The 18,569-nt window shown below is 42.1% G+C and overlaps 2 protein-coding genes across 5 annotated transcripts in view; both read left to right on the forward strand.

Annotated features, from left to right (window-relative positions):
* The window catches only part of ccdc125 (coiled-coil domain containing 125), a 28,396-nt gene extending 22,059 nt beyond the window's left edge, over positions 1–6,337 (forward strand). For both annotated transcript variants that reach the window (XM_031829634.1, XM_031829635.1), the window contains exon 13: positions 4,522–6,337. In XM_031829634.1, coding sequence (XP_031685494.1) covers positions 4,522–4,971 — 450 coding nt within the window. In that variant the 3' untranslated portion in view covers positions 4,972–6,337. The remainder of the gene's footprint in view (positions 1–4,521) is intronic.
* Positions 6,338–6,559: 222 nt separating this feature from the next.
* fam151b (family with sequence similarity 151 member B) lies at positions 6,560–13,395 on the forward strand. Of its 3 annotated transcripts, XM_020470576.2 has the most exons (7): positions 6,560–6,826; positions 7,804–7,929; positions 8,174–8,333; positions 9,905–10,125; positions 10,300–10,435; positions 12,521–12,616; positions 13,214–13,395. In XM_020470576.2, exons 1-7 carry the CDS (start codon positions 6,700–6,702, stop codon positions 13,359–13,361), a joined length of 1,014 nt encoding a protein of 337 aa, XP_020326165.1. In that variant the 5' UTR covers positions 6,560–6,699; the 3' UTR covers positions 13,362–13,395. The 3 variants fall into 3 exon arrangements, with proteins under 3 accessions (XP_020326165.1, XP_031685496.1, XP_020326166.1); XM_031829636.1 differs by lacking the exons at positions 12,521–12,616; positions 13,214–13,395 and adding an exon at positions 13,022–13,185 and having other exon boundaries at positions 6,571–6,826; XM_020470577.2 differs by lacking the exon at positions 12,521–12,616 and having other exon boundaries at positions 6,572–6,826.
* Positions 13,396–18,569: the final 5,174 nt, after the last annotated feature.

Below are 18,569 nucleotides of genomic sequence, written 5' to 3' on the forward strand. Positions count from 1 at the left end.
CGACGCATATAAGGCCCTGCCCCGCCCCCCTTTCGGAAAAGCTGACCACGACTCCATTTTGTTGATCCCTGCCTACAGACAGAAACTAAAACAAGAAGCTCCCACGCTGAGGTCTGTCCAACGCTGGTCTGACCAAGCTGACTCCACACTCCAAGACTGCTTCCATCACGTGGACTGGGAGATGCTTCGTATTGCGTCAGACAACAACATTGACGAATACGCTGATTCGGTGTGCGAGTTCATTAGAACGTGCGTTGAAGATGTCGTTCCCATAGCAACGATTAAAACATTCCCTAACCAGAAACCGTGGATTGATGGCAGCATTCGTGTGAAACTGAAGGCGCGAACCACTGCTTTTAATCAGGGCAAGGTGTCTGGTAACATGACTGAATACAAACAGTGCAGCTATTCCCTCCGCAAGGCTATCAAACAAGCTAAGCGCCAGTACAGAGACAAAGTAGAATCTCAATTCAACGGCTCAGACACGAGGTATGTGGCAGGGTCTACAGTCAATCACGGACTACAGGAAGAAACCCAGCCCAGTCACGGACCAGGATGTCTTGCTCCCAGGCAGACTAAATAACTTTTTTGCCCGCTTTGAGGACAATACAGTGCCACTGACACGGCCTGCAACGAAAACATGCGGTCTCTCCTTCACTGCAGCCGACGTGAGTAAAACATTTAAACGTGTTAACCCTCGCAAGGCTGCAGGCCCAGACGGCATCCCCAGCCGCGCCCTCAGAGCATGCGCAGACCAGCTGGCCGGTGTGTTTACGGACATATTCAATCAATCCCTATACCAGTCTGCTGTTCCCACATGCTTCAAGAGGGCCACCATTGTTCCTGTTCCCAAGAAAGCTAAGGTAACTGAGCTAAACGACTACCGCCCCGTAGCACTCACATCCGTCATCATGAAGTGCTTTGAGAGACTAGTCAAGGACCATATCACCTCCACCCTACCTGACACCCTAGACCCACTCCAATTTGCTTACCGCCCAAATAGGTCCACAGACGATGCAATCTCAACCACACTGCACACTGCCCTAACCCATCTGGACAAGAGGAATACCTATGTGAGAATGCTGTTCATCGACTACAGCTCGGCATTCAACACCATAGTACCCTCCAAGCTCGTCATCAAGCTCGAGACCCTGGGTCTCGACCCCGCCCTGTGCAACTGGGTACTGGACTTCCTGACGGGCCGCCCCCAGGTGGTGAGGGTAGGCAACAACATCTCCTCCCCGCTGATCCTCAACACTGGGGCCCCACAAGGGTGCGTTCTGAGCCCTCTCCTGTACTCCCTGTTCACCCACGACTGCGTGGCCACGCACGCCTCCAACTCAATCATCAAGTTTGCGGACGACACAACAGTGGTAGGCTTGATTACCAACAACGACGAGACGGCCTACAGGGAGGAGGTGAGGGCCCTCGGAGTGTGGTGTCAGGAAAATAACCTCACACTCAACGTCAACAAAACTAAGGAGATGATTGTGGACTTCAGGAAACAGCAGAGGGAACACCCCCCCCATCCACATCGATGGAACAGTAGTGGAGAGGGTAGCAAGTTTTAAGTTCCTCGGCATACACATCACAGACAAACTGAATTGGTCCACTCACACAGACAGCATCGTGAGGAAGGCGCAGCAGCGCCTCTTCAACCTCAGGAGGCTGAAGAAATTTGGCTTGTCACCAAAAGCAGTCACAAACTTCTACAGATGCACAATCGAGAGCATCCTGGCGGGCTGTATCACCGCCTGGTATGGCAACTGCACCGCCCTCAACCGTAAGGCTCTCCAGAGGTTAGTGAGGTCTGCACAACGCATCACCGGGGGCAAACTACCTGCCCTCCAGGACACCTACACCACCCGATGCTACAGGAAGGCCATAAAGATCATCAAGGACATCAACCACCCGAGCCACTGCCTGTTCACCCCGCTGTCATCCAGAAGGCGAGGTCAGTACAGGTGCATCAAAGCTGGGACCGAGAGACTGAAAAACAGCTTCTATCTCAAGGCCATCAGACTGTTAAACAGCCACCACTAACATTGAGTGGCTGCTGCCAACACACTGACAATGACACTGACTCTACTCCAGCCACTTTAATAATGGGAATTGATGGGAAATTATGTAAATATATCACTAGCCACTTTAAACAATGCTACCTTATATAATGTTACTTACCCTACATTATTCATCTCATATGCATACGTATATACTGTACTCTATATCATCGACTGCATCCTTATGTAATACATGTATCACTAGCCACTTTAACTATGCCACTTGGTTTACATACTCATCTCATATGTATATACTGTACTCGATATCATCTACTGTATCTTGCCTATGCTGCTCTGTACCATCACTCATTCATATATCCTTATGTACATATTCTTTATCCCCTTACACTGTGTATAAGACAGTAGTTTTTGGAATTGTTAGTTAGATTACTTGTTCGTTATTACTGCATTGTCAGAACTAGAAGCACAAGCATTTTGCTACACTCGCATTAACATCTGCTAACCATGTGTATGTGACAAATAAAATTTGATTTTATTTGATTTACTGTACCCACACCCTAATACAGTGTACTGTACCCACACCCTAATACAGTATACTGTACCCACACCCTAATACAGTATACTGTACCCACACCCTAATACAGTATACTGTACCCACACCCTAATACAGTATACTGTACCCACACCCTAATACAGTGTACTGTACCCACACCCTAATACAGTATACTGTACTGTATCCACACCCTAATACAGTATACTGTACTGTACCCACACCCTAATACAGTGTCCTGCACTGTACCCACACCCTAATACAGTGTACTGTACCCACACCCTAATACAGTATACTGTACCCACACCCTAATACAGTATACTGTACCCACACCCTAATACAGTATACTGTACCCACACCCTAATACAGTATACTGTACCCACACCCTAATACAGTATACTGAACCAACACCCTAATACAGTATACTGCACTGTATCCACACCCTAATACAGTGTACTGTACCCACACCCTAATACAGTACTGTACCCACACCCTAATACAGTGTACTGTACCCACACCCTAATACAGTATACTGTACTGTATCCACACCCTAATACAGTGTACTGTACCCACACCCTAATACAGTGTACTGTACCCACACCCTAATACAGTATACTGTACTGTATCCACACCCTAATACAGTGTACTGTACCCACACCCTAATACAGCGTACTGAACCCACACCCTAATACAGTGTACTGTACCCACACCCTAATACAGTGTACTGTACCCACACCCTAATACAGTATACTGTACCCACACCCTAATACAGTATACTGTACCCACACCCTAATACAGTATACTGTACCCACACCCTAATACAGTGTACTGTACCCACACCCTAATACAGTGTACTGTACCCACACCCTAATACAGTATACTGTACCCACACCCTAATACAGTATACTGTACCCACACCCTAATACAGTATACTGTATCCACACCCTAATACAGTATACTGTACCCACACCCTAATACAGTATACTGTACTGTATCTACACCCTAATAAAGTATACTTAGGGCCCTGAATATTTCCTGTACATGTGGATAAATACATTTGTTTATATTCCTAGAAATTCAAGTAATATTGCAAACGTTTCAGAATGTTATCTGGCTTTTCCTTCCCACCCACTGATCCATCTCTCTCTTTCAATATTTATCTTTCAATTCAAGGGGCTTTATTGGCATGGGGAACATATGTTTACATGGCCAAAGCAAGTGAAATAGATAATAAACAAAAGTGAAATAAACAATAAAGATTAACGGTAAACATTACACTCACAGAAGTTCCAAAAGAGAGATTTCACATGTCATATTATGTCTCTATACAGTGTTGTAACGATGTGCAAATAGTTAAAGTACAACAGGGAAAATAAATATGAATATGGGTTGTATTTACAATGGTGTTTTATTCTTCACTGGTTGCCCCTTTCTTGTGGCAACCGGTCACACATCTTGCTGCTGTGATGGCACACTGTGGTATTTCACCCAGTAGATATGGGAGTTTATCAAAATTGGGTTTGTTTTCAAATTCTTTGTGGATCTGTGTAATCTGAGGGAAATATTGTCATACATTTGGTTAGGAAGTGCAGCTCAGTTTCCACCTCATTTTGTGGGCAGTGTGCACATAGCCTGTCTTCTCGTGAGAGCCATTTCTGCCTACGGCGGCCTTTCTCAATAGCAAGGCTATGTTCACTGAGTCTGTACATAGTCAAAGCTTTCCTTAAGTTTGGGTCAGTTACAGTGGTCAGATATTCTGCCACTGTGTACTCTGCCAAATGGCATTCTAGTTTGCTCAGTTTTTTTGTTAATTCTTTCCAATGTGTCAAGTAATTATCTTTTTGTTTTCTGTCTCCATCTCTCTTTCTTTCTTTCTCTCTCGCTCTCTTCTTCCTTCTTTGTTCTCCATTGTCTCTCTCCATCCCATCCTCCTTATCTCTCCCTGTGTAGCTGAGTGATAAGGAAGAAGCTCTTGCTCACCAGAGGAAGGTTAGCTTCATGCTAGCCCGCAACACAGAGGAACTAGAGAGACGGTTGAAGACAGACAATATGCTGCAGACACAGGTCACATCACCACCACACTGTTCTTCAGAGACAGACACATGCAAGTCCAACCATGCAGGCACAAGCGTCTGCAGTTCCAACCATGTCCAGGAGAGGGCAGGAGTGGACCAGTGTCATGGTGGGGCGTTATCATCAAAATCAGACACCACAGACCTCCAGCCCTCCGAGATCCAAGAGGCTGAGACGGAAGCCACCAACCTCCAGATACAGGGCCTTTCTCTAGGGCAGTCACCCATGGAGAGAGGACCATCTGGTCACCCTACTATGAGTTGTTTGTCATCACAGAGTGATCCTACCTGGCCTTCTTACTGCGGTGCCGTGCTTGAAATGGAATGAAACGTGTGCCAGCACTCATTTTGGGTGCCGATACTCATGATATTTAAGTGAAAGGTATTCATTATATATTAGAGGTAATGTTCTGTAAGAGGTGCCGGTATTCTAGGACAAAATTAGAGGTGCCTGCACTCCGTACCGATGTGTACCAGCCCAATTCCAGCACTGCCGCTGTGCATCTGACTGATCATGGAACAAATCTGGTCCTGTATAAGTCTGGTTTTACGTGAATATATCGGCCTCTGTGTAGCCGTTGTGATTGCATTTTATATTAATAATTCTTAGCACATTACAATTGATAGAAAGTGACTGAATGCTTTACATTTTGCTAAACCTCTTGTTCTGAATATTTCCTGAGCTCTGATAAGATGTTTTTATGTATCCACTTATAAAATGTTATGATGGTCAAAATATTGAAGTGGAATTGTTTAGGGTTATGTTGCTGTGTGTAGAATTGTTATTTGTTGCCTTGCAAATGTAAGAAATGGATATGTGCCAATGTTGATGTCCCTGATTACACAATTACACATATAACCTCTGCCTCCTTTCAAGCCACAGGGCGCGTTTAAGCTGTAAGGCGAAATCAACCGGCTGTCGACGAAAGTCGAGCAGTGAAGTCGGGGAGGTGTATCTGCGATAGCCGAAAGTCACAATTTAACCACAATGTATCGCGGATTTGATGCTCTCAAACATGACCCTTGACCTCTCTGACTGCAGTCAACTAAATTATCCTTGATCTCATGATTTCTGTAAAGTTCATGCAGTCTACATGTAGGCGCAAGTTCAGACCATTTTTATCCCCAATAATGCAACACACTTTGAAAGCGACATGACAAAATTGACCCACTCGAACAAGCCCTATGACTGTTCAAACTCATAAAAGCAGGAATTTTAGTTATCAAATCCCACAATCCAATGCAACCAAAACACGGACAGCTGTGTGTAGGATGGGGAGATTCCTAGATGTGAGATGGGTGCAGGAGGGCATGAGACAAAGGATTGTGTAGTATCTGTGGTGAAAGCTGTGTGTGTGTGTGTAAACTAGGGGTAACCATGGTGCTGGAGATCAGCAGTATCCGGGGAGAGAAAGGCCAAATGTATCAGAGACATATTTCCCACAGATCACACAAATCAAACACTGATAACCTCCCATATCTGTTAGGTGAAATACCGCAGTGTGCAGTCACAGCAGCAAGATTTGTTGTCCCGTTGCCATGACAAAAAGGCAACCAGCGGAGCTCAAACAACATACGGTGCGTGTCAGATCTCCTCTACAGGGCATTCGGAAAGTATTCTGACCCCTTTACTTTTTCCACCTTTTGTTACGTTACAGCCTTATTCTAAAATAGATGAAATCCTTTTTCCTCCTCTCATCAATCTACACACAATACCCCATAATGACAAAGCAAAAACAGGTTTTTAGACATTTTTGCTAATTTATAAAAAATAAAAAACTGAAATCACATTGACATAAGTATTCAGACCCTTTACTCAGTACTTTGTTGAAGCACCTTTGGCAGTGATTCCAGCCTCGAGTCTTGGCACATCTGGAGGATTTAGAAATGTTGTATAAACTGAGATTAACCACACACTCCAGCACAGGAGGTGGCGGCATGCACCTGAAACGTTGGTTTGCGGACCGCCATTACATCATAGAAGAAGACGGAAGCGCACCTTTGAACAAAATCAGCTTTGCTAACGCAGTATTTCACATGCATTTTGCCATATTTAATGGCTGTTTTAAATAGCCCAAGTTTAATCCGTTTATTTCGTGCACGAGTTATTGTTCTTATATTGACGTGCAGCTTTGTACTGTGTGTCTGGAATTTGGAGAATAAAACGCCAGAGATATCCACAGGTAGGCTAGCATGCTAACGTTCTCTAAACGCACTAACTTACTATCTGACTATGATTGCACTTACTATAGTTGCCAAGTGTCCAGCATTACTGTTACACAGGCATGTAACAGTAGATAGCTATGTTAATAGCTGACAGTAGTATAAACAGATTGTATATAGAAGTATAAAATCACTAGAGCTAGCTAGCCACAGTTGTATCAAAGATTTTTGTATAACTAACTCAAGATAGACCACAGCCTTGTTTCCGATTGGAGGAACTAAAGCAAGGTGTGCAGAGCGAAGCACGAGCTTGCGAGAGCCTTGTCGCGTTCTAGGATGTAATTAGCATATTTCCGTTAGGGAACGCCTACTCTGAAGTGCGCATGTACAATAACTCAATTTGCCCTTTTTCACTCCTAAACAATGCTATTCTTCACAACTTTTGGCAAAGGGTAAAGTCTACAAAACTTAGTCCACTCTTTTTGTAACATTCTAGTTTTGGAAACAGAAAACTGTATTGAGATCAAATGTTTCATTGATGAGAAAATTTAATTGATCAGAATGTTGCCCCAAATCCATCTCCTTCAATCTTCTCCCACTGCCAGCCACTGGGCTTCCTTTCACCACCATATTTGGTTGTGAGTGGAAACGCCAACAGGATGCTTCGCATTAATACATTAGGTGAAATATCTGTGTCATTGTTCTATCTGTGATTATTATTCCAGTCTATTTCCGTCTCCAATTTCCGGCCGTCACTAGTTACCACAGCCACAAAGTCATAATTATGGAAAAACCCTGCCTAGTAAAGAAAACGTATCTTCTTAAAATCTGATTTTAAACCTAACATTAACCACACTGCTAACCCTATGCCTAACCCTAAGCATAAATTTCAGACCTAAAAGCTCATTTTTGTTTTCATAATTTTTACGATATAGCCCATTTTAACTTTGTGGCTGTAACTAATTAGTGACGACCCATATTTCCTGTCCATGTCTAGAACTGATGACTGACCAGACTCTGGAGTATTTTCTCAGCCAGGGGAAGATGCAGGTTAAGGATGCAGCAGATATTGAATGGGCCCATGCTGCCAACAGCAAGAACAAGATCACAGAGGCACTACAGAGTAAGGACCACCTTGGATGGAGAGAGTTAACCAATAATTCATAGTGGATATGGTCGTATTCGTTATGTTGCCCTAAGCTGCCTGTCTTTACACGGGCCCATTATTCCTATAGAGATGTTATATAATTCTGTGGAAAGTTGGGACTCTATTTGAAATACATGACTTGTTCACAACGTTATCTGGTTGTGAAGATGCAGTGCATCAATTCATTTGCTCATTCTTTATTTCCTATCCATACACCAAGGCTCCGCCCACATGATAGAGGCAGACATACTTCTGAGGAGTAACGACCCTAAAGATCCAATCATGGCTCATCCTCCTGAGACCGACAGTGATGTCACGCTGCGTGATTGGCTGAAGGAGGTCAAGGCATCAGACAAAGGGATAAAGCTCGACTTCAAAAGGTGAATGATCTTTCTACTCATTATTGTTTAGTACTTGTTATACTTTTAGTTATATTTAACTAGCTATAGGTGTACTCTCATTTGTGTATTACCTGTAAGTATGATAGAGTATCGTACAACCTGTCATAATGTAAGTAGCCTTGTCTGAGCCTGAACGGCACATAGTGCAGGAGCTACCACCATTCACAGACGCTAACTGCTTGAGCGCCTATTGACGATAGTATCTTCTGAATGGGGGAATTTTGTTAAGAGCCTCGAGTGGTGGTGGTCTAAGGCTGGGATGTCCTTGTCCAATCACGCTCGAGCGACTCGTGTGGCGGGCCGGGCGCATGCACGCTGACACGGTCGCCAGTTGAACATTGTTTCCGCCGACACATTGGTCCACAGAGCCTATTTTCTCGACTAAATGCTACACTCAACAAAAATATATAAATGCAATTATGTAAAGTGTTGGTTTCATGAGATCCCAGAAATGTTCTATGTGCATAAAAAGTTGCTGATTGATCAACAATCTGATTAAACTGTATGATAATTACACAGGTGCACCTTGTGCTAGGGACAATAAACGGCCACTCTAAAATGTGCAGTTTTGTCACACAACACAATGCCGCGGATGACTCAAGTATTGACAGAGCGTGCAATTGGCATGCTGACTGCAGGAATGTCCACCAGAGCTGTTGCCAGAAAATGTAATGTTCATTTCTCTACCATAAGCCACCTACCAAGGTTGTTTTAGATAGTTTGGCAGTACATCCAACTGCCCTAACACCCGCAAACCACGTGTATGGCATTATGTGGGCGAGGGGTTTGCTGATGTCAACGTTGTGGTATGGGCAGGCATAAGCTACGAACACAATTCCATTTTATTGACGGCAATTTGAATGCACAGAGATACAGTGACGAGATCCTGAGACCTATTGTCGTGCTGTTCATCTGCCGCCAACATCTCATTCAGCATGATAATGCACGGCCCCATGACGCAAGGATCTGTACACACTACCTGGAAGCTGAAAATGTCCCAGTTCTTCCATGGCCTGCGTACTCACCAGACATGTCACCCAATGAGCATGTGTGGGATGCTCTGGATTGACGTGTATGACAGCGTGTTCCTGTCCATGTCCAGAACTGATGCCAATATCCAGCAACTTTGAACAGCCAATGAAGAGGAGTGAGACAACATTCAACAGGCCACAATCAACAGCCTGATCAACTCTATGTGAAGGAGATGTGTCACGCTGCATGAGGCAAATGGTGGTCACACCAGATACTGACTGGTTTTCTGATCCACTCCATTTTTGTGTAAGATCTCCGTGACCAACAGATACATATCTGTATCCCCAGTCATGTGAAATCCATAGATTTAGGACCTAATGAATTTGTTTTAATTGACTGATTTTCCTTTTGAACTGTAACTCAGTAAAATTGTAGAAATTGTTGCGTTTTTATATTTCTGTTCAGTATATTTCCGTGGAGATTTTCCAATCCACGACCAGGGTTAAGTTGTGTCCATGGAAACCGTCCGTATATTTTCTCTGTCAGTTTTGTGTGATCCCATTGGTTGTTCATCCCAGCCTGGCAGCGGTCGCTCCATCCATGGTGTTATTAGACGAGGTTCGGGCTGAGCTCCATGGTCCCGTGTGGATCAACGCTGACATCCTGCCAGGCCCTGGAGGCAAGGCCACACCCCTTGACCCCAAAGTCTTCCTGGAGGCAGCTGTGACCCCTGGTTCCCATGGTGATGTTCTCTCCCTGGGCTGGACAACGGGCTGGACTGCAGATACACACAACCCAGGTGAGTTACCTGAACACAGACGAGCTAGCGTTTTACGTCATACCTGCTACCAGCTACCTGCCGTGGCTGTAGTCATTCATCTTACCTGATAAATATAATTTGCAGGTATAATGTTTAATAACATATAAGTATGTAGGAGCCTTATGATGTCTTAATAACTTCTCTGCCCCACAGGGTACAGCTGGGAGATGGTGAGGGAGATGGAGGCAATGTGTCGGACCCTAAGACATCCGGTCACCTTCCCTGTCAGAGCAGCCCTCCTGGCCCAGTCATTCTCCCAGCTACACTGGCTTTTACAGCAGTCAGACAGGTCTGGTTTTATTTCACCTTTTATTTAACTTGGCAAGTCAGTTAAGAACAAATTCATGTTTACAACGACGGTCTAGGAACAGTGGGTTAACTGCCTTGTTCAGGGGAACAGTGGGGTTAACTGCCTTGTTCAGGGGAACAGTGGGGTTAACTGCCTTGTTCAGGGGAACAGTGGGGTTAACTGCCTTGTTCAGGGGAACAGTGGGTTTAACTGCCTTGTTCAGGGGAACAGTGGGTTTAACTGCCTTGTTCAGGGGAACAGTGGGGTTAACAGCCTTGATCAGGGGCACAGTGGGGTTAACTGCCTTGTTCAGGGGCACAGTGGGTTAACTGCCTTGTTCAGGGGAACAGTGGGGTTAACTGCCTTGTTCAGGGGAACAGTGGGGTTAACTGCCTTGTTCAGGGGAACAGTGGGTTAACTGCCTTGTTCAGGGGAACAGTGGGGTTAACTGCCTTGTTCAGGGGAACAGTGGGGTTAACTGCCTTGTTCAGGGGAACAGTGGGGTTAACTGCCTTGTTCAGGGGAACAGTGGGGTTAACTGCCTTGTTCAGGGGAACAGTGGGTTAACTGCCTTGTTCAGGGGAACAGTGGGGTTAACAGCCTTGATCAGGGGCACAGTGGGTTTAACTGCCTTGATCAGGGGCACAGTGGGGTTAACTGCCTTGTTCAGGGGAACAGTGGGTTAACTGCCTTGTTCAGGGGAACAGTGGGTTAACCGCCTTGTTCAGGGGAACAGTGGGGTTAACTGCCTTGTTCAGGGGAACAGTGGGGTTAACTGCCTTGTTCAGGGGAACAGTGGGGTTAACTGCCTTGTTCAGGGGAACAGTGGGGTTAACTGCCTTGTTCAGGGGAACAGTGGGGTTAACTGCCTTGTTCAGGGGAACAGTGGGGTTAACTGCCTTGTTCAGGGGAACAGTGGGGTTAACTGCCTTGTTCAGGGGCAGAATGACAGATTTTTTTTTTACCTTGTCAGCTTGGGGATTCAATCTAGCAACCTTTTGGTTACTGGCCCAACACTCTAACCCGTTGGTCCTCTACTCTCTCCTCTCTATCCCTCCATCTGTCCTCTACTCTCTCCTCTCTATCCGCTGTTTGTGAGTCTAATCAAATGTTATTTGTCACGTGCTGAATGCAACGGTAGACCTCACAGTGAAATGCTTACAAGCCCTTAACCAACAAGGCAGTTTTAAGAAAATAACCCCCCAAAAAGTAAGAGATAAGAATAACAAAAAATTAAAGAGCAGCAGAAAATAACAATAGTGGGGCTATATACAGGGTGTTACGGTACAGAGTCAATGTGGAGGCTATATACAGGGTGTTACGGTACAGAGTCAATGTGGAGGCTATATACAGGGGGTACTGGTACAGAGTCAATGTGGAGGCTATATACAGGGGGGTACCGGTACAGAGTCAATGTGGAGGCTATATACAGGGGGTACTGGTACAGAGTCAATGTGGAGGCTATATACAGGGTGTTACGGTACAGAGTCAATGTGGAGGCTATATACAGGGGGTACTGGTACAGAGTCAATGTGGAGGCTATATACAGGGTGTTACGGTACAGAGTCAATGTGGAGGCTATATACAGGGGGTACTGGTACAGAGTCAATGTGGAGGCTATATACAGGGTGTTACGGTACAGAGTCAATGTGGAGGCTATATACAGGGGGTACCGGTACAGAGTCAATGTGGAGGCTATATACAGGGGGTACCAGTACAGAGTCAATGTGGAGGCTATATACAGGGGGTACCAGTACAGAGTCAATGTGGAGGCTATATACAGGGGGTACCAGTACAGAGTCAATGTGGAGGCTATATACAGGGGGTACCGGTACAGAGTCAATGTGGAGGCTATACACAGGGGGGTACCAGTACAGAGTAAATGTGGAGGCTATATACAGGGTGTTACGGTACAGAGTCAATGTGCGGGGGGCACCGGTGTCGAGGTAATATGTACATGTAGGTAGAGTTATTAAAGTAACTGCATAGATAACAGAGTAGGGGGGGGGGGGGCAATGCAAATAGTCTGGGTAGCCATTTGATTAGCTGTTCAGGAGTCTGCAAGCTAATGATAACTTCTTTCAGATCTAATAGCATGAGATCCCAGGATGTTGTCTCTGCTCTGCTCAAACACCTGATTCTACTAATCAGCTGTTCCCTGGATGGCAGGACCTTTTGTAGGTAAAGCACATTTCAGTGACAGACAATACAACTCTGTGATCTGATCCTGTCTGTTGTTCCCTCTCCTAGGTACAGCTTGATAGTGTGGATAACCCTGTCTGTTGTTCCCTCTCCCAGGTTCAGCCTGACAGTGTGGATAACCCTGTCTGTTGTTCCCTCTCCTAGGTACAGCCTGACAGTGTGGATAACCCTGTCTGTTGTTCCCTCTCCTAGGTACAGCCTGACAGTGTGGATAACCCTGTCTGTTGTTCCCTCTCCCAGGTACAGCCTGACAGTGTGGATAACCCTGTCTGTTGTTCCCTCTCCCAGTTACAGCCTGACAGTGTGGATAACCCTGTCTGTTGTTCCCTCTCCCAGGTACAGCCTGACAGTGTGGATAACCCTGTCTGTTGTTCCCTCTCCCAGGTACAGCCTGACAATATGGATAACCCTGTCTGTTGTTCCCTCTCCTAGGTACAGCCTGACAGTGTAGATAACCCTGTCTGTTGTTCCCTCTCCTAGGTACAGCCTGACAGTGTGGATAACCCTGTCTGTTGTTCCCTCTCCTAGGTACAGCCTGACAGTGTGGATAACCCTGTCTGTTGTTCCCTCTCCTAGGTACAGCCTGACAATATGGACTGGCCACACTGATGTCTTCGTTGTAAAGGACCTACTGCCTTACAGGAGTGGCATCGACAAGACCAGGATATATTACGACCTGCTGGACTCCCAGAGGACACAGCTCAGAGGACTAACAGGCTACTGATCTTGTGTTATTAAACAAACAAACAAACAATCTCTATTTGTGTCTCTGCATTGTTGGGGAAGGGCACGTAAAGTAAGCATTTCACTGTTAGTCTACACCTGTTGTTTTAATGAAGCACGTGAGGAATATTTCATTTGATTCGAAAGCCCCGGGCCTTATGATCTCAAAGGTGAAAACTGATCCTAGATCAGCACTTCTGAATATGGGCCCAGAGCTCAGAAGACTCCTAGTCGTGAAAGGACAACAGTTGTACACCCTATTCCCTTATGTGATGCACTACTTTTGACCAGAGACATAGAGACCAGTATGTTTTCAATCAGATGTCAGGAATGGGGGTACCAGGCCTGTGAAAGGAGTCAGATGAAACCGATTCTCTAGCAGACTGTATTTTACTGGAGTTACACAAGACCAATTAACAATAACCATTCAGAAGTCAAAGACAATAGTTACCATTTCTGAAGTGAAATCAGGGCCACAGTTCAGGATCACAATGTAGCAGAATGTTTTCCAGTTGGAACAAAACATTTAACTTTAACATTTGTCCAAAAACTATTTTTTGATATCAAATGTGTTTTTCAAATAATAGATTATATTAATACGTTATATGTGAATTCATTATATTAATAGATTATATCAGCGTTTCTTAAAGTATGGGTCGCGGACCTGATAATGGTGGGTTGTGACGTAAATGTATATTCTTTCATGAATTACTGGAATTGATTTGGCCAAGTGCAACTGTTCTGTTCAGTGCTCTCTGTTCAGTGCTCTCTGTTCAGTGCTCTCTCTGTTCAGTGCTCTCTCTGTTCAGTGCTCTCTCTCTGTTCAGTGCTCTCTCTCTGTTCAGTGGTCTCTCTGTTCAGTGCTCTCTCTCTGTTCAGTGCTCTCTCTCTGTTCAGTGCTCTCTCTCTGTTCAGTGCTCTCTCTCTGTTCAGTGGTCTCGCTGTTCAGTGGTCTCGCTGTTCAGTGGTCTCGCTGTTCAGTGCTCTCTCTCTGTTCAGTGCTCTCTGTTCAGTGCTCTCTCTGTTCAGTGCTCTCTCTGCTTAGCAGCGCTCTCTCTGTTCAGTGCTCTCTCTGCTTAGCAGCGCTCTCTGTTCAGTACTCTCGCTGTTCAGTACTCTCGCTGTTCAGTACTCTCTCTGTTCAGTACTCTCTGTTCAGTGCTCTCTCTTCAGTGCTCTCTTCAGTGCTCTCTCTTCAGTGCTCTCTCTTCAGTGCTCTCTCTTCAGTGCTCTCTTCAGTACTCTCTCTCTTCAGTACTCTCTCTGCTTAGCAGCACTCTCTGTTCAGTGCTCTCTCTGCTTAGCAGCACTCAGTACTCTCTCTGTTCAGTACTCTCTCTGTTTAGCAGCACTCTGTTCAGTGCTCTCTCTTCAGTGCTCTCTTCAGTACTCTCTCTGCTTAGCAGCACTCTCTGTTCAGTGCTCTCTCTGCTTAGCAGCACTCAGTACTCTCTCTGTTCAGTACTCTCTCTGTTTAGCAGCACTCTCTGTTCAGTGCTCTCTCTGCTTAGCAGCACTCTCTGTTCAGTACTCTCTCTGCTTAGCAGCACTCTCTGTTCAGTACTCTCTCTGCTTAGCAGCTCTCTCTGTTCAGTGCTCTCTCTGTTCAGTGCTCTCTCTGCTTAGCAGCTCTCTCTGTTCAGTGATGACTTTCTGTCTCTTTCATACAAACTTTGAGAAGTAACGAGGAGCTCCCACAATGTGTTTTGTGTGTGGAAATGCTTAGTAATGAGTCTCTCAAAACGAACCAATGAATAAAACGACACGTCCTGATCAAACATCCACAGCATGGTGGTAAACCCAGGGAGGTCTTTCAGAACAGGGCAGAATGCTTCAGGAAACGATGCTTCGAAAGTGGAAAAGTAAGTTAACAAGCAAGGCATTGTTGTCATTTTATAACATTTATATCTCTCATAGTAGTTGATGTGAGTTTCTCTTTCAAACAATCCCCTGGCCTTGTTACGTTAATTACAATGTTAGCCAAAGCAAGCTAGCTAGCTACTGATAGTGCAACTCTAGTAACAGTACAGATGACAAATTCAGGCCTACTGTACATTTTACTGTAGAAATTATTGTTGAAAACAAGACTAGACTGTGTGTTTTTTCTGATCTGTGTGACATGATCAAATCAGTTTATTCCAATTCAGAATTAAAAATGTATTGTATTTTAACAGCAAGAGTTCCAACCTAGACAGATATGTAAGAGTGTTTTTAATGGGGAAAAATAAACATGAAAATATATTTATGGGTATTTCATTGTGATTTGTTTTTGTCTATATTGCATTTTTTTGGGCATAAGGGCAATGAAATGTACCAATATTTACGTATAGTTACATATAGCTTGGGTCCCAGGAAAACAGAATGTGTCATTTTTGTCCCAGGCTGAAAAAGTTTAAAAACCCCTGCATTATAATATACATTATATATTAATGTATTATATTAATACACTATATATGAAGATATTATATGAATATATTATATTAATGCATTATATGTGAATATATTATGACTTCATTATGTATATTAATACATTCTATGAATACATTATATTAATACATATGCATACATGATATTATTTATGAATATATTATATTAATACAATATATATTAATACATTATGTTATATTAATACATATTATATATTACTACTATATATTACTACTGTATTATGTATTATAATACATTGTATTATATTAATACATATATATTAATACATTATGTTATATTAATACATATTATATATTACTACTATATATTACTACTGTATTATGTATTATAATACATTGTATTTTATTAATACATATATTTTAATACATTATAAATTACTATCATGTTAATACATATGCATACATTACATTATATTAATACATTATATTAAGATGTATATGAATACATATAATATAAATATATTATATTAATACATTATATATCAATACATTATTATATCAATACATTATATTATATGAATACATTACATATTAATACATTATATATCAATACATCATATATCAATACATTATATATCAATACATTATATATCAATACATTATATATCAATACATTATATATCAATACATTATATATCAATACATTATATTATATCAATACATTATATTATATCAATACATTATATTATATCAATACATTATATTATATCAATACATTATATTATATGAATACATTATATATCAATACATTATATTATATCAATACATTACATATGAATACATTACATATTAATACATTAAATTAACACATAATATATTGATATATTATATTAATATATTATATTAATACATATTATATTAGTACAGTATATATGAATGCATATTATATTAATACATTATATATGAATACATGACATATTAATACATTATATTAATACATTATATATGAATACATTACATATTAATACATTATATTAATACATTATATATGAATACATATATGAATACATTACATATGAATACATTACATATTAATACATTATATTATATTAAGACACATTAATACATGATATATTAATATATTATATTAATATAGTATATGAATACATTATATTAATACAGTAGATATGAATACATATTATATTAATACATTATCTATGAATACATTACATATGAATACATTACATATGAATACATATTGTATTAATACATTATATATGAATACATATTGTATTAATACATTCTTTTAATACATGATATATAAGATGACACCCTTGAAACTTTCTTTTCAGCTTAAAATACGTATTTAATTAGCAGTGAAGGAGCACAACAGAACACGTGAAAGGTAACACAACTACCTCGTCAAATGGTGTACAAAACAACCCTGTTGAATAAAATGTAAAGACAATAATTGGATGTTCTGAAATTCTTACTAATCACTTTAAAGCAGAACATGATTTAGTTAGATAATGATTTAGTCAGAGATTGATTTAGTCAGAGAATGATTTAGTCAGAGAATGATTTAGTTATAGAATGATTTAGTTAGATAATGATTTAGTCAGAGAATTATTTAGTTAGATAATGATTTAGTCAGAGATTGATTTAGTCAGAGAATGATTTAGCCAGAGAATGATTTCGTTAGAGAATGATTTAGTTAGATAATGATTTAGTCAGATAATTATTTAGTTAGAGAATGATTTAGTTAGATAATGATTTAGTCAGAAAATGATTTAGTCAGAGAATGATTTAGTTAGAGAATGATTTAGTTAGATAATGATTTAGTCAGAGAATGCCCCTCTTCCCTTTGAAGATCCTGTATTCTGTTCTTGTCAGAGAGTTTATAGAATTCAAGGCTTCCAACAAAGTTCATTCCAATTCATTCCATGTGTTAAAAGTAGGGCTGGGATGTGGCAGGGACCTCACTATACGATATTATCATGACACTTAGGTGCCGATACGATATGCATTGTGATTCTCATGATTCTATATGTATTATGATTCGATACTAGGATGTTATTGGGATTTGTATGTCCCAAACATTGCTCACTATACTCGGAGTATTCCAAACATAAAGAACACCTTCCTAATATTGAGTTGCACCCCCCTTTGCCCTCAGAACATCCTCAATTCATCAGGTCATGGACTCTACAAGGTGTCAAGTGTTCCACATGGATGCTGGCCCATGTTGACTCCATTGCTTCCCACAGTTGTGTCAAGATGGCTGGATGTCCTTCGTGTACTGGACCATTCTTGATACACATGGGAAACTGTTGAGCATGAAAACCCCAGCAGCGTTGCAGTTCTTAACACACTCAAACTGGTGCGCCTGGCACCTACTACCATACCCCGTTCAAATACACTTCAATCTTTGGTCTTGTCCATTCCCCCTCTGAATGGCACACGTATACAATCCATGTCTCAGTTGCCTCGAGGCTTAAAAATCCTTCTTTAACCCGTCTCCTCCCCTTCATCTACACTGATTGAAGTGGATTTAACTAGTGACATCAATAAGGGATCATAGCTTTCATCCCGGTCAGTCTGTCATGGACAGAGCCGTTCTTAATGTTTTGTATACTCAGTATATGTCTGCTGCAGAGGAAGCTGGTGGGAGGAGCTATAGACGAACGGGCTCATTGTTATGACTAGAATGGAATTAATTGAACGGTATCAACCACAAACATATGTAAACCATTTATTTAATTCCAGCCATTACAATGAGCCTGTCCACCTTTTAGCTCCTCCCACCATCCTGCACGACTCTG

This window comes from Oncorhynchus kisutch, linkage group LG8, assembly GCF_002021735.2.
Source record: "Oncorhynchus kisutch isolate 150728-3 linkage group LG8, Okis_V2, whole genome shotgun sequence".
In the NCBI taxonomy this organism is placed as follows: domain Eukaryota; kingdom Metazoa; phylum Chordata; class Actinopteri; order Salmoniformes; family Salmonidae; genus Oncorhynchus; species Oncorhynchus kisutch.